This window comes from Chiloscyllium punctatum, chromosome 1 (genome assembly GCF_047496795.1).
Source record: "Chiloscyllium punctatum isolate Juve2018m chromosome 1, sChiPun1.3, whole genome shotgun sequence".
In the NCBI taxonomy this organism is placed as follows: domain Eukaryota; kingdom Metazoa; phylum Chordata; class Chondrichthyes; order Orectolobiformes; family Hemiscylliidae; genus Chiloscyllium; species Chiloscyllium punctatum.
The window spans coordinates 124,114,271-124,138,831 of record NC_092739.1 but is presented as its reverse complement, the minus strand read 5'-3'; the positions used below and the strand labels follow the sequence as shown (position 1 = coordinate 124,138,831).

The 24,561-nt window shown below is 42.8% G+C and overlaps 1 protein-coding gene across 4 annotated transcripts in view; it reads right to left on the bottom strand.

Annotated features, from left to right (window-relative positions):
* LOC140479591 (A disintegrin and metalloproteinase with thrombospondin motifs 12-like) overlaps window positions 1–24,561 on the bottom strand; it is a 569,904-nt gene that overhangs the window by 78,318 nt on the left and 467,025 nt on the right. For all 4 annotated transcript variants that reach the window (XM_072573412.1, XM_072573420.1, XM_072573430.1 and 1 more), the window contains 3 exons: window positions 23,486–23,612; window positions 12,565–12,775; window positions 1,272–2,501 (listed from right to left, as the gene is read on the bottom strand). In XM_072573412.1, the coding sequence (XP_072429513.1) occupies window positions 1,272–2,501; window positions 12,565–12,775; window positions 23,486–23,612 (1,568 nt within the window). The remainder of the gene's footprint in view (window positions 1–1,271; window positions 2,502–12,564; window positions 12,776–23,485; window positions 23,613–24,561) is intronic.

Genomic DNA, 24,561 nt, shown 5'->3' with positions numbered 1-24,561 from the left:
ACATTGTTTCTCCAGCTCCTTGGATGCTGCGTGATCATCAACTCTAATCTCCAGCATTTGCAGTCCTCACTTTCGCCTATTTTGAAGATGGTAGCCATTCTACCATTGTGTATCAGGTTGAAGGGAATCCATGTTGAAGGTGGTGAACAGGGTGATAATCAAGTGAGCTGCATTGTCATGGATGATGTCAGTATTGTTGGAGCTTCACTTATTCAGGGAAATAAGGAAAACTCCATCGTACTCCTGATTTGTGCCTTGTCGATGGTGGACACATTTGGGGAAATAGGAGGTGACTTACTCACCACAGAATGCCTAGCCTCTGACCTACTCTTGTAGTCAAAGCATTTATATGGTTAGTTCAGTTCAGTTTTTGTTGAATGATAGCCACCAGGTTGTTAATCATATTCACCAATGGTAATGGCATTGAACATCAAGTGTGATGGTGGTGTGAATGCAATTTGATAATTATTAACTCAAGTCTGGATAGTGTCTAGATTTTGAATATATGGCAGGAATATGAGGAGGAGGCTTTGGTGTATGACTGAGCATGGTGGAGGACACAGTGGATAGTTTAGTGGGACAGGGTGAGGGCTGAGATTCAAAAGTGTTACATTCATCATTACAACTGTGCCAATGTCACTGTCACCTGAGATGGGCATTGGGACATTCTAGCTGCTCACTTCACTGCCAGGCCATCTCCAGAGTGTCGGAGCCAATTTCTTGCTGGGTTCTCATCTTAACAGAATGTAAAATGGTGGGAAGGGAGCCTTTCTCAAAGGGGATGGTTCTGCCAAGATATGAAGCTTTCTGGCATGACCTTTGTGTCTCCTCCATGATATTCTTGCCATGTGTCATTGAGCTTGCCATTGTTTAACTGATACAAGCTATGGATGATTCAAGACTTGCCAGACAAGCCTGATTGACATAAAGGTAGTGGGAGTTGTTATACAGATGGAGCTGTGTTATTGTTGTTAGGGTTCAGGTAAAAGCTGTCCCCATGTCTTCAGATGATGCCACTAAGGAGGAGCAAAAAGATATGAAAGAAAAACGAACCAATAATTGACTTTCTCTTTCTTTTTGGGTGCACTTTTTTGGTAATGGTCCAGATAGGAGAAATCAATGCTAGAGATACTCCAGACAGAATTGGCTAGGTAAAAATGGAACAGGTACCAGTGTTTCTACACAATGTTGATATTAAAACTTCTAATAATGATAAACTACACTGTATACATTAACTGGAAATAATCTTTATCACTTATACAAAGACATACCTCACTCCAATTTCCAACCTTCCAATAAACATCATCCAAGCCAACTTCAGGTGCAAAATCATCATAGTCTTCAGTCATATTGGAGAAATTATTCAGTCTATTTATAGTTGGAATTTTCTTCAAAGGTAATTTTGAGGGAGGTGATGGTTCAGCAGCTGACAATTTACTGCCAATGGCTCCTGTGAATTTCACCCATTCTGAATCTGTTGTACCAACTCCATTTGAAGTTGTAAGCTCAGGATTATGTTGTAGGTTTGTACTATTTTCATCATTAGGATTTAGACCAGGTGCAAGAATGTCAGTATAGTTAGAAAACCGCTCTGGATTCAGCATTCTGTAAAGTTTCATTCTTAGCCGCTCCATTGTTGCTTTAAATTTTGGATCTATTTTTAACCTTGGCAAACCAATCTTTCTATTTCCATAACCTGGAGAAGGCACACTTACACTCGGCTTGATTAATTGTGTACTACCAGGCTTTACTGTACTCACAAATGTTGTCTGTGGACTAGTAGACAACACTGATTTCTCAGTATTGATTGGGACTGCAGTAGACTTCACAATTTTATCATTGTTTTCATCTGTTACGATACCAGCCTGAGGTTCTTCTGTAAATGGAAAATGTTTAACAACCTCTTCTGTGGTAATGTGGTCATGGTTTGAGACACTGTCATTTTCACCAGTAATATTGTGAGTCTCATTAATATTTTGTATTGTGTCTGTAATGTTTCCAGCTTCAGAGATCCTCTTCCTGTTGACAGTACCACTCTCATTGGTCAGATTTTGGTGAATAGCAATAAAGTTGTCATCATAATGTCCATCATATGATGCATTGTGGTTTTGCTGTTTTGGGGAAGGCTTGTCTTGCACATGTATTTGTTTGTTTGTAGTGGTAGCCATAGTTGTTACAGGGCTTCTGCCAGCAGCTGTTGGCACTGTGATGTTGACAGGAAGAGGCTGCTTAGTGGTCACTCGTTTGGGTTTAGGTTGAACTTTTGAACCTGAATGATTAGGGCCATATTTAGGCCTCAGCTTACCAGGGAGATCTTTGGGATACGTTTTACCATCTTTGGGCTTTCTTGGAGGGAACAGAATTTTCTTGTTGTTAGAGCAGTGCCGTAAGCCACATAAACTTTTCACACTTGGCTTTTTGGAAATATTGCAGAGTTCTTTATTATTCCAAGTGCATGTCACATTCCGTGTGCGGAATCCACCTCCACATGTAACTGAGCACTGAAAAATAAATAGCAAAGTTCAAAAGGGATCACACAGTGCAGTCAAAATATATATCAGCACGCAAGGTATTATGAGATGAATTAGCTACCATGGGGAACAAATAATTGTTTTGTACACTTGTTATCCTTTAGATTTCCACTCACATTAAATGACAATTTAGAAAATGTTTTTCTTTGCTACGTTACATACTCACACCCAGTTCCTAAATCCAGTGAGTTTTCCTCCGTCAGTTTCTCAGCATTTAAAACTAACACTACTATATTCCTCCTGAATAACAGGCTATAAAGAAGGCCATGATGTGGAGGTGCCAGTGTTGGACTGAGGTGGACAAAGTCAGAAATCACATGACACTAGGTTATAACGTCATAGAGTCATAGAGATATACAGCATGGAAACAGACCCATCGGTCCATTTTGTCCATGCCAACCAAACATCCTAAACTAATCTAGTCCAACAGGCTTATTTGAAATCACAAGCTCTTTTGTCAGGTGAAGGGACTATGCTCTAAACATTTGTGATTTCAGATAAACCTCCGCGATTATAACCTGGAGTTGTGTGACTTCTGACATCATAAAGAAGGCAGTTCCTTTTGTATGTTGGAGCTTTAAAGCTAAAGCAGCTACTATTTGTCAATTTGCAGGACAAACAACAGTCCGTCTCTCGATAAACTTTCACTAAACATCTCTACACCAGTATTGGAAATAACTAAACACAGCAAATGATGGAATTACACAAAAGCTCTGGCAGTATCTGTGCTGAGAGGAAGAGTCAATGTCTCAGGTCTTAGTTTCCTTGAATATGACCCACATGACAATGAATGGATATCAATTATCACTGCTGAGTGGTCCCAACCTCGTGAACTAAAATTTCAAGTGCAATATTTAATACTTTTAAGCTAGTGAATCATAATTGATCACACTTGGTAATATTGCATACAGTTCTGGTCACTATATGACCAGAAGGATGTGGATACCTTGGAGAGAGTACAGAAAATGTTTACCAGATATTCCCTAATATGGGGCATATCAGCTATGAAGCAAGTTTGGATGGACTGGGTTTGTTTTCACTGGAACACAGGAGGCTGAGGGGCGATCTGATAGAAGTTTATAAGATTGTGAATGACATGGATAGAGTGGAAAGTATGAGGCTTTTTCCTGGAGTAGATGGGCCAACTACTAGGGGACATAGGTTTAAATTGTGGCAGGGAGAAGTTTAAAAGAGATGTGTGAAGGAAGTTCTTCACACAAAGGCTGAGCTCCTGGTACATGCTGCCAGAGGAGGCAGTGGAAGCAAACACAATAGCAGCATTCAAGAAGCACCTGGCTGAATACATGAATAGAAAGGGAATAGAGGGATATGCATCCTCCAAGTGAAGACAGTTTTAGTATGGAAGAGCAAATTGTGTCAGCGCAGGCTTGGAGGGCCAAAGGGGCTGTTCCTGTGCTGTATTGTTCTTTGGTCATTGTTCTTGATCTTTGTTCTATGTACGACTGAAAGACTTGACTCTCCCAAGCAGTGACAATGCTGGGTGCTCTGCAACTGTACTAAAACAAAGCTGTTGCACATTTCTGGTCTCCACTGTCAAAAAAACATGTGCAGTGCAATGCTCCATGGGGAATTCTGTTGGAGTATAGGAGAGTCAGGGATTGAGAGGAAATACTCTCCTTTTGTGACACATCCTGACTAGTAACATTAAAGGTCCCGTCTTTGAGAGTGAGTTTCTTACTGGACGAGTGAATGTGTGAGTAGATGAAAGAACAAATCAAAAAAAAAGGTGAACAGATACGTGGGTCAGTGGGTAGATGAGTGGGAGTGGGCAGGGCACGGAGGTAGGTGAAGTGGGTAAGTTCATAAGGTGGGTGAATAGGTAGGTAGGTGATGTGGGTTATTTCCACTGCACCCATTCTTACCTGACCCAACTGCTACTATACAGTCTACCTATTTACTTCACCCACCGTGCAGGTGTAGCTGTTGAGCTAATTCTCTTTGCTACTCTTTGCCAGATATCCTGTGATGAGGGAGATTTGCTGCATTATAGAATGGAAAACCAAGCCTTTTCAGATAAGCGGGCAGTTTTCTGACTGATTAATGTTGGACACAGGGGCTCTGGCGTTGTCCTGAAGGTTTTGACCAATGTCAATCAATGCACTGATATACATTTGATTGACATGGCTAGCTAGAGTCAACATATTCAGATATATTCTAAAACATGCCCAGGACAGATAGGATTTGAAACCAGACTTTCTTGCCCAGAACATCAGATATGGTATAGGCAGTACAGTTGGAGGTGATGCACAAAAAGGTATGGGGAAAAACCCACTTCAGTGAAAGGCATAATATACATAGCCACATCAAGGTGCAAAGGGGGCAATAGTGAGAGAAACAGCCATGTTCTGCTTCATTCTTCAGGGCCACGCCTTGACTAACCAGAGTCAAACTGCCTGATTTAAAATTTAAGCAAAGCTTGGCAGTTAACTGTCAGTCACGATTTAACTGGTCATTCTCCATGGCAATCTTTTTATCGGTTAAGAGCTTGCTTGCGAACCAATTAAGACTCCCCTCTCAGAGTGTAAGTGTAGATTGCCCTTTACATTGATGAGCGTAGGGCAAAGAGCTTTGACAAAATATGTTGTTTTTTTCAGCAATACATTCTGCGCAATCAAGAAATTTATTTGAAATTGCATTAGTGGAAAGTGGAGGAATAATCTAATTGAGGCTTTTAAAATCTTTCTGCCGCAAGGTAAGGTAGAAATGGTGCAATTATTCTCCACCCATGACACTGCAAATCAAGAAGCACAGTCTTAAAATTAGAAATGGGTAATTAAAGAAGACAATCTGAATACACTTTTCCTCATAAAAAGGGACGGTCCATCAAATCATGTGATTTCTAGGTCAAATGAAATTTTCAAGAATGACATTGATAGGTTTTTATTAGATAAGGATGTCAAGTAATGAGCCAAACAAAAATCCGAGTTTAATTTAATTGCAAAAGTGTCTCCAGGGCTGTGAATAGACTATTCATAAGTTAGCTTCTGATTGGGTGTAAATCATTGGGAAGGTTAAAATAAATGGAGCTATTTGGGACACAGCAGCACAGTGATCATCAGTAGGTCAACAGACCAGCTTCCACTGGAAGAAGTTTGCATGTTCTGAAACTAAAGGATGTTTCTTTTTAAATACAAAAATTTAGGATTGAATCATACATTATTTTTAGTTCAGCCCAAGTTGCATTACATTTTTTTGGAGGGTTTTTTGCTGTGAGACCTATCAGCTTTTCTTGTCTAATCTTAATCCCATCTACCTAATTACTTCCTATGGCATCTTTCATGCCCAATTTATGCCGTTCTTGCCACACGTCCTTCCCAGAACAACTCACTACTCTGTGGATATATGCCAAAACACTGGTATCCCTTGCGCTCATGCCACCTTTAAAATCCCATTGTGCACCTGGACAGGCACTGTCCAGCTACTTTGCACAGTTTCTAACATTTGCCCCAAACATGGCAGCCAGAGGAAAATCATTGCCCTGCTTTACTGGGTGAGGTGGTACTAATGTGGGACCTCCTCCTCCTCCTCTAGGAATGGCAGCGGAGGCCACAATACCATGCCATGCCAGTCTGGTTCAAGATGGCCACCCAGGTTAAAGTAGTCTCAGTGAACTGGAGGAATGCCCAACACTTTAGAAAGAAGGTCAATAGCTTTCTCTACTCTGCCAGTGTAAGTGGTGCCACTGCCTTTCCAACACTTTGCACTCACTCTGAAACTTATACCAAGATCCCATGAAAGCTCAAACTCATTAATACTTTCATTAATGCCTGCACTATCTCCCTTCTCTCGTCTGGCACCCATCCAAAATCCTAACATCAATGACCATGTATGCCTTCAGGCTTTACAAGCCAGGCAGAATTTCATTGAAATGAACTTCCAATAGCTGAGATCTGGGTACAACATGCAATCATGGGCTGCAAAATCTTCATGATACCAAAATTTGGCTTGCATTGTTGAGACAAACTTCGGCCTCAATTGGGTGATTTTTGCGTTGATGTTTTCTGTCTGTAAATAAAAGGTCATTTTGTCTTTGTCCAATTGCTTGCCTACTTGTCATGCTTTCCTACTGGACAATTACAAGCTGTGGGTCTATGTTGGGTACTGAGGACAGGCTAGCATTGGCTTAGAGGGTGTTCAGATGGGATGCAGCTAAAGACAGGTGGTTTTTAAACAGTGGTTTTTAAACAGTGACTCAGGTGAGAGAATGAAGATGTGTGTGCATGGGAGTATCAGTCATGCCAGTCAGTTATTTGCTGTGGGCAGAATAGTTTTATGGCTCTTATGTTGCCAGTGAAAGAAAATGCTGGGTGACCATCGCTGGTCCACAGTAGTTTTAAAGATGGCACAGGCTCAAGGGATGCCAGTATTTGAGTGTTGCGTTGTTCTGGAAAAGGAGTATGCTAAGATGGGGCTTTAACTGGTTGTGACAGATGCTATGGAGACAGAGTAGGTAGTTAATGTGGTGATTTTGGTAAGATATGGTGAGACATTCACTCGGCCTCATCACAGAAATCACTCCAAAAAACTAAATTCAACTCAAATTAACAAATGTAATATTTAGCCCTTGAGGTTTAAGTTGAACCAATCAAAACCTTTTAAACATATTTTGAGATTTTAATTAGCAGTCAATTTGCAACTTTTAATATTCTGGGCTATTAATTTACTTTAATATTCCTTAGAGACAACCAATAAAATGACACCATTTTAGTTCATCACACACTGCCAACTTGTTTTTAATAAGAAGTCACCCAGTTCTATAATCGGGAGATATCACAACTCAGGAATCATTCCAAGCTTCCTCTCCAAGGCTATTCTGGTTTCTTTGAGTTTGTGCAAAGCTAAAGGTTCAGTTTGCTTTACATTTCTTGGTCTGTGCCAAAAAAGACTTCAGACGTTGGCTGTTTACCATTTTTGAACAGCACAGTACAGTGATCCTGCCCTGAGCACTTCCTTTTCATCTCAAGAGAAATAACATTGACATAAGTCACACTTTATTATTGAAAAGAAGTTTTCAATGACAAACTTGAAGCTGAATACTTTTAGTTGTATGGCTTTTCACACAATCGTTTCTTTTTGGTATATTCAGAGCATTATTTTAGAAATTCAACATTCTTAGTTCTGAGGTAATTTGTCTCCCCAAATTTGAATGAGTATAGAGAAATAATTTCACTTGATATCATATGGTAAACTATGTGTGGTAGGTCTGATTTAAGCAGTCATTTTGCATGCAGCTTACTATCCAATTGATTGATCAAAATTGATCATTTTTAACTTCGCAGTAATATAAACTAGTGTTGTTGTTAGCATTATGCATTCTATTTCATAGAATTTGCCATAGTACATAAAACTTATCAAGATAGATGTAGAAAGTTGTTTCTCCTTGGGGAGAGTCTAGGACCAGAGAGTGGTTTTCAGAGTATGGGGTCATTCAGTCAACACAGGGATTAGGAGGAATGTCTTTCTTAGCACATGTGCAGGGAATTTTGTGCCTACATTATGCTGTGCTATTTGTAATCACAAGACTTTGCTTTGAATCCATGAAGCTCACTGCTGGAGTGGGGCCTCTTTACAGGATGAGTGAAAAATTGTTCAACTTCTGTCATATGCAGTCCAGAACATGAACACTCTAACGTCTGCCATCAAACTATAGGGCATCCACTCAGAAGTTGAGTTTCAAACCACTGTTGATGCATTCACACATGTGAATGCAAGAATGGGCCTCAGGCTAAGCACCCAGAGCATAATCAGCCTGTACTGGCAGCTCCCACTGCGCAAAATTTCTCATCAAATAATCACAACAAGCCATCGGACAATGTGGATTAATTTCTACACCTTGGAAGTGACCATCTAGAAAGGACGGACATCAACAATTAAATTCAACATTGCCTCCTCAGATGTTGCCTGAACTGCTGTGCTCTTCCAGCACCACTAATCCAGAATCTGGTTTCCAGCATTTGCAGTCATTGTTTTTACCTCAGTCCTAAACAGCCTACCCTGTATCCACAGACAGTGACCCATGGTTTTTTTTAGATTCCCTACAGTGTGGAAACAGGCTCTTTGGCCAAACAAATCCACATCGACTCTCCGAAGAGCAACCCACTCAGACCCATCGCCTTCTGACTAATGCACCTAACACCATGGGCAATTTAGCATGGCCAATCCACCTATCCTGCACATCTTTGGACTGTGGGAGGAAACCGGAGCACCCGGAGGAACCCCACGCAGACACGGGGAGAATGTGCAAACTCCACACAGACTGGAATCGAACTTGGGTCCCTGATGCTGTGAAGCTGTAGTGCTAACCACTGAGCCACCGTGGTTCAGGAGTCTCCGGTCATTAGGAACACCATTCCTTTATTTACCCTGTCTAGTTTTATTAGCATTTTCTAAGTTTCTATGTGATTCCTCCCTCATTCTTTTGAACTCCAGTAAAATTAATCTGACATGATCCAATCTCTCTTCATATGTCAGTTCCATCCCAGAGGTCAGTCTAGGAAACATTTGTTTGTGCTCCCTCCATAGCGAGAACATCCTTCCACAGTTAAAGACACCAAAACTGCACACAATACTCCAGGTGTAGCCCCCCCAGGCCCTGTACAATTGCAGCAACACATCCCCCACTCCATTATTCGAACTATGATGACCAACATACCACGTTTTCTTTTCTACCTGCTGCACCTTTTAGCGATTGGTGTACAAGGTCTCATTGCACCTCCCTTCTCCTAATCTATTGCTATTTGGATATTACTCTGCCTTTCTGGTTTGCTCCAAAAGCAGATAGCCTCACAATAATCGTGATTACATTTCACCTTCCATGAGTCTTCCCAGTTGTCCAACTTGTCCAAATCACACAGATTCAGATCTGCATCCTATTCTCAGTGCACCCTTTCACCCACCTATACGTCATAGAATCATAGAGTCATAGAGATGTACAGCATGGAAACAGACCCTTTGGTCAAACCCGTCCATGCCGATCAGTTATGCCAACCCAATCTAGTCCCACCTGCCAGTACCCAGCCCATATCCCTCTAAACCCTTCCTATTCATATACACATCCAAATGCCTTTTAAATGTTGCAATTGTACCAGCTTCCACCACTTCCTCTGGCAGCTCATTCCATACACACACCATCCTCTGTGTGAAAACGTTGCCCTCTAGTTCTGGACTCCCTCAACGCAGGGAAAAGACTTTGTCTATTTATCCTATCCATGCTCCTCATAATTTTGTAAACCTCTGTAAGGTCACCCCTCAGCCTCTGACGCTCCAGGGAAAACAGCCCCACCCTGTTCAGCCTCTCCCTATAGCTTAAATCCTCTAAGCCTGGCAACATCCTTGTAAATCTTTTTTGAATCCTTTTAAGTTTCACAACATTTTTCCAATAGGAAGGATACCAGAATTTCACGCAATATTCCAACAGTGGCCTAACCAATGTCCTGTACAGCCGCAACATGACCTCCCAATTCCTGTACTCGAAACTCTGACCAATAAAGGAAAGCATACCAAATGCCTTCTTCACAATCCTATCTACCTGCGACTCCACTTTCAAGGATCTATGAACCTCCACTCCAAGGTCTCTTTGTTCAACAACACTCCCTAGGACCTTACCATTAAGAGTATAAGTCCCGCCAAGATTTGCTTTCCCAAAATGCAGCACCTCGCATTTACCTGATTTAAATTCCATCTGCCACTTCTCAGCCCATTGGCCCATCTGGACAAGATCCTAATGTAATCTGAGATAACCTTCTTCGCTGTCCAAGGCGCCTCCAATTTTGGTGTCATCTGCAAACTTATGAACTATACCTCTTATGCTCACATCCAAATCATTTATATAAATGACGAAAATGTCATCTTTAAACTTGGAGCTAATACATTTTGTTGACTTCCCCATCTAAGTCATTAATATACATTGTGAGTAGCTGGGATCCAAGCAGGTCCCTGTGGTACCTGACTGGTCACTGCCTACCAACCAGATTCCTTCTGCCAACCAGTTCTCTCTCTATGTCAGTACTTTACCCCAATCCCATGCGCTTTAATTTTACATTTCAAACGTCGGACCTTATCAAAGTTTTCTGAAAGTCCGGTTGCATCACATCCATTAGCTCCCCATTATCAAGTCGACTTGTTACATCCTCAAAAAAGTCCAGGTTTGTCAAGCATAATTTTCTTGTCATTAATCCATTCTGTCTGATCAGGGTCTTATTTGTTTTGAGGCCGAAGTAACTATCAAAGGTCTTCAGAACTTCCTCAAATTTGCTAGGTTCTTCCTTAACTCCTTGCCTTGCAATCATATATCTGCTGTATCTCCAGAATAATAAAGAAGTAGGTTCACTTGTTGTGTTTCAAGTTCATTGTCTAATCTTGAAGAAATTCTAATCCTTAAGAATCTCTTTTTCCATAGTGCTGTTTTGTGTCAGATTTAGTCTGTTGATGTGTTTAATCTTCCTGTCTGAGAATATTCTCAATTAATTTTTCTTTTCTAAAGTTTTTGTTTTATCTATTTCTTTCTTTAAAATTTCTTAGCAATTGAATTAAACAACTAGGGGTCACAATTTCAAGATTTTCAGCAAGAGAGCTAGGAGTGATATGAGGAGAAAATACTCTTGAGAGTTGTTAGGATTTGAAATAGCTGCCTGGGAACGTGCTGCAGGAGGATTCCACAGGAGGTTTCAAAAGAGAGCTGGATATATTTGTGAAAGTGATGGATGTAGAGGGCTACAAAGTTAGGGCTGGAGGACAGGAAGAGCAGGATAGCTCTTTCAGCATGCCATATGCCAAATGGTCTCTTTCTGTACTGTTTCTTGTTTTTGAATCTTGCCCTCAATTTATTTTCAACATTTTTACTGTTAGATCTTCTTCTGCATTAAAAATGATATGAACACTTCAAAATATTTAATTAACTTCTGAAAGATCAATCTGCTTTTTTTCTCTACGCCAGAATTTGAACAGTTATTCTTTAAGGTTATTCTTATGCTTCATTTTAACAAAGAACAATGGGATTGAAGTGTTTCACATTTCACTGGAGGGTGAAAAATTATCTGTGATGCTGTATCTGTGGCATGTTCTGTTGCATCTGTCTTGACCTGGGAAGTGCCAGAGTTAAAGGAGGCAGAAATCCCCTTAAAGCTGAAGTCAACATTTCCAATTGACTTTGAATAAACTCAGTCCGAGAGAATAAGTAGCCCGAGGAGGCAGGAATGTTAAACTGATTGGCTAGTTTTGACCCATAAATATTAATCAACCTGACTCCTGCCACCATGGAAATTGCTCAGCCCTTAACCATCAATCTTTCCAGCATCACTCTCCACTCCTGCTTCCACACCACACCTCACTGCAATCAGCTAAGGAATAAAATACAACGTCAGGTTTCAACTCAGAAAGAGGTGTGTGTGTGGGGGGGGGTTTGAATATTTTTAAAAAACGTGTGACAAACCTGCATAAACCACCCACTGTTTCCAGTAGGATTTCAGCACAAATTATTCTTCATAAATTTACAACTATGCTTAAATAACCTTTAAATGATTCATGCCCTTTGTATTTTTTTTGCTTGCAAATAAAACTTCCTCAAAATAAATAACTTAATGTTAAATGCAATATGCCCTGATGTATTCCAGTGCAGTAAATGTACGCAATTTCCTAGCAGACCAAAACATCTGTTGGCTTTGCAGTGATGGAGGTCCTGCCATTAAGATAAGATTCTTAAATAACGTTTCATAGATCAGTTAAAGGTACCCTAAAACTCTCACATTGAAAAATACCTGGCAGTTCTCCCAATGTCTTGTTAAGCATTGCTTCCTCTAGCAGTACCACATCAGTATCAGTCAATTCTTGATACTCAATGACTGCTACATTTTCTAACCTATCAGCAGCCTGCCAAAAGTGTCTCATTCAATGAACTACTTTGTGATATGTTTGACATAAATGTGGGCATCACAAGATAAAATGCAATGCCAGTATTATTTACCTCACTCCAAAATATTTAAGTATAATATATTTCAGAAAAGGCGTTCCTTACATCACTCCAATTGCTCACAGTCCAGTTTGAGGGACATGGGATATCTCTTTTGCAAGTCATTTGAGTCCTCGGCTTGAGACGCTGATTGCACTCTGAACTGGGAAGTGCCTGCTCATCTGTCCCCACCGTTCGAACACAGAGAACTGTACGTTTTTTAATACCTGAGTCACCACATGTTGTTGAGCATTTCTGCCATTCGCCAGCCCACCACCTGTAAAAATGAACATCAAAGTCGAGAAACCATTTACAAATGTCTTTATATCTATCTTTCTATGTTAAGAGAAAACATAGTCTTTATCAATTCTGAGCTTGAAAAATTAACAAGACATTGTGTTTTTCTCTGTAAAAGTGCTTCAGATAGATGTTACCAAATTAAATGTTTTTAAATATATTTACTTAGCATTTTACATGCTTGGATCATCTAATGATCTGCTGCAACTGGTGGAGAAATATCCATGATCTGTTTCGAGACATGAGATGAATTATACACCCCTCTGTTGGTGGGATTATACCCATCACCTACCCAGCCCTCCCCTCGCCACCACTCACCAGTGAACTGGCCCAACCACCAGTAAACAAACTTAGACCCTTAAGTGGATTCTAATGCCCTCACCCAGCCAGAAGTATGATTTATCCTACAGTGGCAGAGATCCAGGCCTAACAGCTGGAGTGACAGATTTCCTGCACAACTGACAATGTAGAGGAGTGGTTAGCCTTGTGTCAACAGCATGTTCACAGGCCTCCTTCAGTATTTCATCATTTTACATCTAAACGTGAGACAGCCATACAGATCTACAGCTCAGAAAAAGACCCATCAGCTCATCAAGTCTGTGTTGGTCCAAAACAAGCACCTAACTATTTCAATCACAATTTCCAGCACCAGTTTCATAGCTTTGTATGGCTTAGCATCACAAGTGTGCATCTAATTACTTCTGAACTATTGTGAGGGTTTCTGCCCAACCACCCTCAGGGTGATTTTTTTCCCCTCACCTCCTCGAATCCTTTACCTTCAATTCCCTGGTCATTGATCACTCTACTTGGAGAAAGGTTCCTTCCTGTCTATGTTCCTCATACTTTTAAACATCTCAATCATGTCTCTCATAATTTTATACATCCCAACCATATCCCCTCCTCATTCTCCTCTGCTTCAAGCAAAATAGCCCCAGGCTGTCCAATCTCACTCCTTGACTAAAGCATTCCAGCTCAGGCAACATCCCAGGAAATCCCCTCTGCACCCTCTCCAGTGCAATTACACCCTCTGACAATATGGATTCTAAAATAGCATGCAATAGTTTAGCTGTGGCCTAGCAAACATTTTGTCTAGGCCTTGGCTAACAAAGGCAAATATCGCATATGTCTTTTAACCACTTTATCCACCTGTCCTGCTATTTTAAGGGACCAGAGGACATGCACATCAAGACCTCTCTGTTTCCCAGTGCTCGCAGGGTCCTACAGTTCGTCATGTATTTCCCCTGTTGTCCTGCCCATGTGCATCACTTCACACTTATCTGGATTGAATTTCATTTCCTGCCGATTAGCCCATCTCAACAGCCCGTAACTACCCTCCTATAATCTAATGTAATTCTTCTCACTATTTACCACCCTATCAATTCTTGTATCGTCTGTGAACTTACGGATCTACCTTCTTCCAGTCAGTCTAAATCAATTTTATATAACACAAACATCAAGGGTCCCAACACTGATCCCTGCAGAACCCCTGCTGTGTACAGGCTTCCAGTTACAAAAACACCTTTAGACCACCATTCTCTGTGTCTTGCCACTCAGCCAATTTACTTGGATCCCATGGGCCGTTACCTCCACTAGTAATCTCCCATTATTGAACTTATTAAAAGCCTTGCTGAAGACCAAGTATAGTACATGCTCCATGATGAGATTTCCCTTTATACGAGGTTTTAAAAAAAAATAAAATCTCTGTACTGCTGTATACTTTCATAGGAGGAGAAAGTGAGGACTGCAGATGCTGGAGATCAGAGCTAAAAATGTGTTGCTGGAAAAGCGCAGCAGGTCAGGCAGCATCCAAGGAGCAGGAGAATCGACGTTTCGGGCATAGGCCCTTCTTCAGGAATGAAGAAAGTGTGTCCAGCAGGCTAAGATAAAAGGAAGGGAGGAGGGACTTGGGGGAGGGGCATTGGAAATGCGATAGGTGGAAGGAGGTCAAGGTGAGGGTGATAGGCCGGAGTGGGGTGGGGGCGGAGAGGTCAGGAAGAAGATTGCAGGTTAGGAAGGCGGTGCTGAGTTTGAGGGATTTGACTGAGACAAGGTGGGGGGAGGGGAAATGAGGAAACTGGAGAAATCTGAGTTCATCCCTTGTGGTTGGAGGGTTCCTAGGTGGAAGATAAGGCGCTCTTCCTCCAACCGTCGTGTTGCTATGGTCTGGCGATGGAGTTTTCCAAGGACCTGCATGTCCTTGTTGGAGTGGGAGGGGGAGTTGAAGTGTTGAGCCACGAGGTGGTTGGGTTGGTTGGTCCAGGTGTCCCAGAGGTGTTCTCTGAAACGTTCCGCAAGTAGGTGGCCTATCTCCCCAATATAGAGGAGGCCACATCGGGTGCAGCGGATGCAATAGATGATGTGTGTGGAGGTGCAGGTGAATTTGTGGCAGATATGGAAGTATCCCTTGGAGCCTTGGAGGGAAGTAAGGGGGGAGGTGTGGGCGCAAGATTTGCATTTCTTGCGGTTGCAGGGGAAGGTGCCGGGAGTGGAGGTTGGGTTGGTGGGGGGTGTATATACTTTCATAGTTAAAGATCCCAAACTGGATGAAAAATTGCTTTCGTGGCAGGAGGCAGAGGCTGGTAGTAGAAGGCTGTTTGTGTGAATGCAGGCCGGTGTCCAGTGACGCACCAGAGAGATCAGTGCTGAGCTCTTTATTGTTTGCGATGTATTTAAAAATATGGAACAAAATCTGTGGATGATGAGAAGTAAGTTTGCAGATGTCTTGCAGATGCTACCATAGCAGCTCAGTTGTTAGCACTGCTGTCTCACAGCACCAGGTACCCGGGTTCAATTCCAGCCTTGCGTGACTATCTGTGTGGAGTTTGCACATTCTCCCCGTGTCTGCGTGGGTTTCCTCTGGGTACTACAGTTTCATCCCACAGTCCAAAGATGTGCAGGTTAGGTGGATTGACCACGCTAAGTCTGGGTGGGAAGCTCTTTGGAGAATCAGTGCAGACTTGATGGAATGAATAGCCTCTTTTTACAAAGATTAGCAAGGTGGTGGATCAGTGAAGAAGAATATTTTAGATTACACGAGTATATAAATGGATTGGTCAGGTGGGTAGATCAGTAGCAATTTAACCCTGCACACTGAGGTGATGAACTTCTGAAGAAGTCAGAAGACAGGGGCAGACTCAATGAAAGGCAGGGCACAAGGAAGCTCCGAGGAATAGAGGGATCTCATCCACAGATCTGTGAAGCTGGCAGGATAAGTTAATAGGGTAATTAAGAAGGCAGGAAGTGAGGATGCTGGAGATCAGAGTCGAGAGTGTGTTCCTGATGAAGGGCTTATGCCCGAAACGTTGGTTCTCCTGCTTCTGGAAAGCTGCCTGACCTGCTGTGCTTTCCCAGCAACACACTCTTGATGATTAATTAAGAAGGCATACAGGACACTTGCCTTTGTCAGATATGGCACAGACTATAAGAGCAGGCACGTTAAGTTGGAGCTGTCTGAGAACTTTGGTTCTCATAGCTGGAGTCCTGTGTGCAGTTTTGGTCACAGTGTAACAGAAAGGATGTGACTGCACAGTAAGAGGTGCAGAGGAGATTCACCAGAATGATGCCTGGGATGGAACACATCAGCAATGAAGAGATGCTGAAAAAGCTCAGGTTGTTACCTTTACAGCCTGATTATGGTGGACAGGGTGGATAGAAAACAGTTGTTCCCCTTGGACAATGGGCCAATAATGAGATGGCATAAAGATGAAAGACAAGTTGTCCAGTGCAGATCTGAAGATTTATTTTACCCACAATCTGGAATGCATTGATTGGGAAGGGAGGTGATGTGGGAAATATCACATCCTTCAAAAAGTATTTGAATGAACATTTGTAGGTGTACAGTAGTTTATGTCAGTGCACCTTTGATGGGCCAAAGATGTCTTCTGTAGTGTATGATTTTATGATTCCATCCCATTAAATAAAGGGAAATGTGCATTCAACAGAAAAGTGGATCAACACCTAATCCAAGTGTAAAGTGATCATAGTCCAAGATAACCATAGGGCTGCCCTGCCATTAGTGAGAGACAGAAAGAGAGGACTAGTGGCGTTTTAACCTGAGGGGCACCATACCTCAGGCAAGGGGAGAAGATGCAAAGGAGGAACCTTCATGGCAATCTCAGGCAGGACAGGAACTGGCCCAGGCTGTTGGTGTCACTCTGTGGCATGATCCAGCCGTCCAGCTAACTGTGCAAAACTGACCCCCAGAACTGCGTGCAAAGTACTCCTAATAACCTTTGCATGTGCTTTATCCCAACCTTTGATTTAATGCTTTAAAGATTTCTTATTCGACCTGTGACCCGTTTGCAAATGTATGCAGCTGACCTTTTTAATTTAATCTCTCTTCAAAGTAATTTCTTATTTCCATATTTCATCCTCCATGTCTCTACTGGATGGCATAAATATGGATGGTAAGCTATGCAGATCTGCTCAGAAGACTTCATAAAACAGTCAAGACATATGAGCATGTGTTATGAATTGCTACTAGCATAGTATTTTATGGATCGGATGTGTAGATTGGGAATTTGCATTCAGAGACCAAAGGCTGACAGCTTGCAGGGAATCTTCTGACTAATAAAACAAATGACTTGAACCATCTCCACAAAATTTTAGTGATAGCAACCGCAACAATGTACATTTTAAGTTTTTTAAGGAAAAGGAAAAATATGGCCTGCAAGAAAGTGTATTGGGATAAGGGAAAAGCAGATTTTATTAAATAAGGCATGACCTGGCCAAAGTAGACTGAGAACACCTACAGCAGAACAGTGGGGCACATTCAAAAAGGAATTGGGAAGAATATAGGCCCAACATATTCCCTTTCAGGTGAAATGTAGGAGCAACAAGCCCAGAGAACCCTGGATGTCTTGCAATATGCAGGACTAAATATAAAGGAAAAGGAAAGTATATAACATGTACAAAGGGCACAGATCAATGGATGCCTGAGTGGAGAACTGAAAGTAGGTGCGGGACTTATGAAGGAGAGCAAAGACCAGGCATGATAAACACGATGGGCAAAATTAGGGAGAATGCCAAAATTTTCTATTAGTATATCAAGAGGAAGAGAATAACCAGAGAAAAGGTAGGGACCACTACTGACCTGGTGGAAATCTATACATGGAGCTGGAAGTCATTGGTAGAGTGTAAACAAGTACTGCGCAATTGTTTTCATTTATGAGGAGGGAAGATAGAGGTCCAGCATTCAGGAAGATGGATTGTGAGGGTCTCGAGGTTCAGAATACATGGAACGACAATATTGCAGCCATTATAAAAACTTGGTTTATACAAAGGCAGGAATGATAGCTCAATGTTTCAGGGTTTGGATGTTATAGGCGTGATAGAGACGGGTCAGAGTGTTCCATCATTAAGGAGAATGTCACAGCTACACTAAGTTCTCCAACATTGACTGGGACTCCCTTAGTGCCAGAGACTTAGATGGGGCAGGTAAAAATAATGACTGCAGATGCTGGAAACCAGATTCTGGATTAGTGGTGCTGGAAAAGCACAGCAGTTCAGGCAGCATCCAAGGAGCAGGAAAATCGTCGTTTCGGGCAAAAGAACTTCTAATCAGCTCTATTCCTGATGAAGGGTTTTTGCCTGAAACATTGATTTTCCTGCTCCTCGGATGCTGCCTGAACTGCTGTGCTTTTCCAGCACCACTCTAATCCAGAACATAGATGGGGCAGAATTTGTTAGGTGTATCCAGAAAGGTTTCTTGAAATAACATGTGGATAGTCGAACAAGGAAAAGGCTGGACTAGGCAAGGAAGGAGATTGGGTAAAAACAATGACTGCAGATGCTGAAAACCAAATACTGGATTAGTGGTGCTGGAAGAGCACAGCAGTTCAGGCAGCATCCAACGAGCAGCGAAATCGACGTTTCGGGCAAACGCCCTTCATCAGGAATAAACGCAGTGAGCCTGAAGCATGGAGAGATAAGTGAGAGGAGGGTGGGGGTGGGGAGAGAGTAGCATAGAGTACAATGGGTGAGTGGGGGAGGGGATGAAGGTGATAGGTCAAGGAGGAGAGGGTGGAGTAGATAGGTGGAAAAGAAGATAGGCAGGTCCGACAAGTCAAGGAGACAGTAACTGAGCTGGAAGTTTGAAACTAGGATGAGGTGGGGGAAGGGGAAATGAGGAAGCTGTTGAAGTCCACATTGATGCCCTGGGGTTGAAGTGTTCCGAGGCGGAAGATGAGGCGTTCTTCCTCCAGGCGTCTGGTGGTGAGGGAGCGGCGGTGAAGGAGGCCCAGGACCTCCATGTCCTCGGCAGAGTGGGAGGGGGAGTTGAAATGTTGGGCCACGGGGCGGTTTGGTTGATTGGTGCGGGTGTCTCGGAGATGTTCCCTAAAGCGCTCTGCTAGGAGGCGCCCAGTCTCCCCAATGTAGAGGAGGCCACATCGGGAGCAACGGATACAATAAATGATATTGGTGGATGTGCAGGTGAAACTTTTATGGATGTGGAAGGCTCCTTTAGGGCCTTGGATAGAAGTGAGGGAGGAGGTGTGGGCACAGGTTTTACAGTTCCTGCGGTGGCAGGGGAAAGTGCCAGAATGGGAGGGTGGGTCGTAGGGGGGTGTGGACCTGACCAGGTAGTCACGGAGGGAACGGTCTTTGCGGAAGGTGGAAAGGGGTGGGGAGGGAAATATATCCCTGGTGGTGGGGTCTTTTTGGAGGTGGCGGAAATGTCGGTGGATGATTTGGTTGATGCGAAGGTTTGTAGGGTGGAAGGTGAGCACCAGGGGGCGTTCTGTCCTTGTTACGGTTGGAGGGGTGGGGTCTGAGGGCGGAGGTGCGGGATGTGGACGAGATGCGTTGGAGGGCATCTTTAACCATGTGGGAAGGGAAATTACGGTCTCTCAAGAAGGAGGCCATCTGGTGTGTCCTATGGTGGAACTGGTCCTCCTGGGAGCAGATACGGCGGAGGTGGAGAAATTGGGAATACGGGATGGCATTTTTGCAAGAGATAGGGTGGGAAGAGGTGTAATCCAGGTAGCTATGGGAGTCAGTGGGTTTGTAAAAAATGTCAGTGTCAAGTCGGTCATCACTAATGGAGATGGAGAGGTCCAGGAAGGGGAGCTAGGTGTCAGAGATAGTCCAGGTAAATTTAAGTTCAGGGTGGAATGTGGTGGTGAAGTTGACGAATTGCTCAATCTCCTCGTGGGAGCACGAGGTGGCGCCAATGCAGTCATCAATGTAGCGGAGGAAGAGGTGGGGAGTGGTGCCGGTGTAATTACGGAAGATCAACTGTTCTATGTAGCCAACAAAGAGACAGGCATAGCTGGGGCCCATACGTGTGCCCATGGCTACGCCTTTCGTCTGGAGGAAGTGGGAGGATTCAAAGGAGAAATTGTTAAGGGTGAGGACCAGTTTGGCCAAACGAATGAGAGTGTCAGTGGAAGGGTACTGTTGGGGACGTCTGGAGAGGAAAAAACGGAGGGCTTGGAGGCCCTGGTCATGGCGAGGAAACGGAAGTCTTGGAGGAGGTGGAGGGCGTGGGTGGTGTCTCGAACGTATGTGGGGAGTTCCTGGACTAGGGGGGATAGGACAGCGTCAAGGTAGGTAGAGATGAGTTCAGTGGGGCAGGAGCATGCTGAGACAATGGGTCAGCCAGGGTGGTCAGGCTTGTGGATCTTGGGAAGGAGGTAGAACCGGGCAGTGCGGGGTTCCCGGACTATGAGGTTGGAAGCTGTGGGTGGGAGATCTCCTGAGGTGATGAGGTTCTGTATGGTCTGGGAGATGATGGTTTGGTGATGGGGGTGGGGTCATGGTCGAGGGAGCAGTAGGAAGAGGTGTCCTCGAGTTGGCGTTTGGCTTCAGCGGTGTAGAGGTCAGTGCGCCAGACTACCACTGCGCCCCCTTTATCCGCTGGCTTGATGGTGAGGTTGGGATTGGAGCAGAGGGATTGGAGGGCTGTGCGTTGTGAGGGTGAGAGGTTGGAGTGGGGGAGGGGGGACGACAGGTTGAGGCGGTTAATGTCCCGGCGGCAGTTATTGCTGGGCGCCTTGGCAGAGATCTTTGTACCCTCTTTAGCCACAGCAAGGTCCCAGAAGACTGGAGAATAACCAATGCTGTTCCTTTGTTTGAGAAGGGCAACAGTGATAATCTAGGAAATTATAGTCCAGTGAACCTTACATCAGTGGTAGGGAAATTACTGGTGAGGTTTCTTCAGGACAGAATTAACTTGCATTTGGAGAAGAATGGACTTATTAGGGATGGTCATCTTGACTTTTTGCAAAGGATGATTTGCTCACAAATTTGAGTTTTTTGAGGAAGTGACAAAGTTGATTGATGAGGGTAGGGGCGTGGATGTTGTCTACATGGATTTTACTAAAGTATTTAACAAGGCCCCTCTGGTAGGCTGATCCAGAAGATTAAGTCACATGGGATCCACAGTGAGTTGGTAAGTTGGATACAAAATTGATTTGGTCATGAAAGACATGCTCATGGTAGTTAGGGAATGGGTTAGTTTTCTGACTATAAGTGGTGCTCTGCTTGATCAGTGATGGAACCTCTGTTCTTTGTATTATACGTAGTCCAATTAGTAAATGTGCAGACAACAAACAAATCGGTGGAGTTCTGGATAGTGAGGAAAGTTGTCAAAGGATACAGCAGATCACTTGTAAAGTTGAACGGAGAAATGGCAAATGGGGTTGAACCAAGACAAGTGTGAGGTGATGCATTTTGGGAGGTCAGCTAAGGGCAATAAATGTTTCCTTAGGGTCAGCTCCATATCCATACTGCTAACCTCACCACCAACTCTCTCTCATTCTCATGCTCTGGTTATTATTCACTTCTCTTCCCCTGTCGGGCCTTTCCTTTCCTCTGTACCCTAGTTCAAACTTAAACAACTAACTACGAAATCACACAAATACCTTTTATATTGATAGACAATTAAAAAGCATAACACGAATCAGGGTCTGTGACTTGCATCATTGTATTTAAGACAAAACATTTTTCTCCCTGTGGGGACAGAAGCATAGAGTAGAATAGAATGGATTAGAATAGAATAGCCTTTATTGTCACATGCAATGAATGAGGATAGTGAAAAGTTGGTACGTTGCCAATTACAGCACCAACTTAGAAACAAAATTACCTCGGCACAGCTTCTTTCGTTACCAGATTTAGACAATACAAAAATTAAAATGCCCAGCATTTCAGAAATAAAATTTCAGTACTGCAGACCATACTGGTACCAGGGCCCTGGCCCCACAATGCACAAGGCCATGAAGTCTCTATGCCATGACAGTCAAGAAGCCCTTATGGGAGGAGGCAGCTACACCAGGTTAGGAGGTCACCATGCCACGCCGGGCGGGGGGCTGCTGCAGGAGGTCACCATACCATGCTAGGGGGCTGCTGCAGGAGGTCACCATACCATGCCGGGGGCTGCTGCAGGAGGTCACCATGCCATGTTGGGAGGATGCTATACTACATGGGAGGCTGCTGCACCAGACCAGGAGGCCATGGCGCACAGGAGGTCGGGAGCCATCACTTGTCAGAGGTTGGGAGTCATCGCTGGAGGTTGGGAGTTGAAGAGTCAAAAAGAAGAAGAAAAGAAAAGCACTGAGAGGAAGAAAAAGATAAGAAAAAGAAGAAAAGAAGAAGAATTGTCAGAGCAGATGATCTCTGGCTGGAGCATCCTATTCTGCCGCCATCTTGCATCAAGGCATTGGAGAATATGTTCTTTATTTAGGCATTAGTTATTATACTGGAATGTCATTGATGATCAATTTGCTGCAGATATGCAAAAGAATTCTGAAGGGAAATTCACTATTCATAGTACTGGAGGAGCATTGGCTAATTTTCTGTGTATCATACAGCACTGTGATAGCAGAAGGTTGCAACCTGAAAATCTAACTCTATTTCTCTGTCTCTCTCTCTCTCTCTACATCTGTTGCCGGACTTGCTGAGTACTTCCAAAACTTTTTGTCTTTCAGGAATTCTGTTTTTTGATTTCAGTTCAGCTGCCTGTGGCTGATTGAAAGCTGAAGAGCGTGGAGCAGACAAAATTAATTAGAGTCAGAAACAGAAGCCAGATGGCAAAGTTTTCATTTAAATAACACAAAATTGGAGAATATTAGTGGTCTAAATAGTGGCACCTGTTGATTGGACCTCTTTTCTGGATACAGATTGAGAAAAAAAGTGATAAAATTCTGGAAAACAAATACTTGTGGGGAAACCTCTAGTATTTGATGCAATTGAGGCAATAAGAAGGAAATATGCGCAAGAAAAAAAGAGTTATTACTCAATAGGGCTCCTGATGAACATTCAGCCTTAAATCCATCATTAACTAAGTGTATATACAGTGGATAGAAGAGCTTCAGGTTTGTGGTGCAATTTTAGGGTTTATTAGATGGATTACCTCAGATATAAGTTGAGACAATGCAGTAATGTGATATGAAGGTAAGTATCAGAAGGTATATTTTAAATTACTTTCAATCACTACCACCTCAACAGGATGTGCTGTATTGTTTTCTTGGTTTGTTAGGCAGTCTACAAGCAGCAGTAACAGAGTCCAGATGTACAACAAATAGTTTCCCAGGTAGTGCTACCCTTAAATAGTTTTACATTCAAATAAAGAACCCATATTGTTTCATCAATTCGTGTAACCTGATTGATGCGTTGATGGTGAATGGGAGAATGTAACAGAAGGTACACAGTTAAATGCACTGCATGCTCAATAGCAATGATGCAATATGACCTGGCAGGACAATCCTGTTCATTGCATTTCTGTTGCCGGTCATCAGGACGAGTCCTTGCATCACAGAATCTGTCTTCCACAACTCTAGGTGTTTTTTCCACACATCGAACAATCTGGCGCTGAACTCCTGAGGTAGTAAAAATCGTATTCATTAAAATCATGGAAAACTCAACATTTTGCAACTTTACAGTATACTGATTTAATCTCTCACTTTTTCATTGGAATTTTGTCATGGGCACACTAGTTTGTGGCAGGGAATTTTGTTGGGTGCAGTCATTCATTGTTTACCACTCTTCATTTCTTTACATCATGCCATTTGTCTTTTGCGCAGGATAGAAACTAGGATTTGCTACGCAGCAGTGGCAAACTGTTGCTCCCCAACTATTGGTGAAATTTGGATTGAACATAAATCTGGAATGCAAAGTTACCATAATGGCAAGCTAGTAATCACTCTTGATTGTCACTAATATCCATTAGGGAAAATCTGCCATCTGTACTTGAAGTGTTCTACATGTGACTCTAGATCAACTGCCCTCTGAAAGATAGAAATAAATGTTGGCCAAGTCAGTGATACCCATTTCCCATGAATAATTAAAAGAAGAAATGCAACAATGTACTGAGGAATACAACTATTGCTGACATGGTACAATACCATCACTTCAATATTGGGATTCAAATATATGGGGTATCCAGTCAGAGTTCCAGATTGTGTTGACATTCAGACTTTGAGGGGTGATGGGATAGTGATAAAGATAATCATGATGTTAGCATTTGCAATCGTTACGTATGTAAGAACAAGTAAAGTACTGAAATAAGGTAGCTCCAGCAGGGTGAAATTACAGGGGGGCATGGGGGTGTGGTTAAAGGGGGGAGAGATGTGCTGAATGAGATTTACATACATGATGATGTAACTCTCTCATCAATAAGAGAAAAGACAAAATAATGTACATGTGAAATGAGAGGTCTTAGATAAGCTGGTGCTTGCTAACCTACAGTAAACAGAAATAAATAAGTGTTATGGTCCAGAGTGTCAGAAGTTGAAGCACCTGACTTAGTAATAAGAATCCTCAGGTACA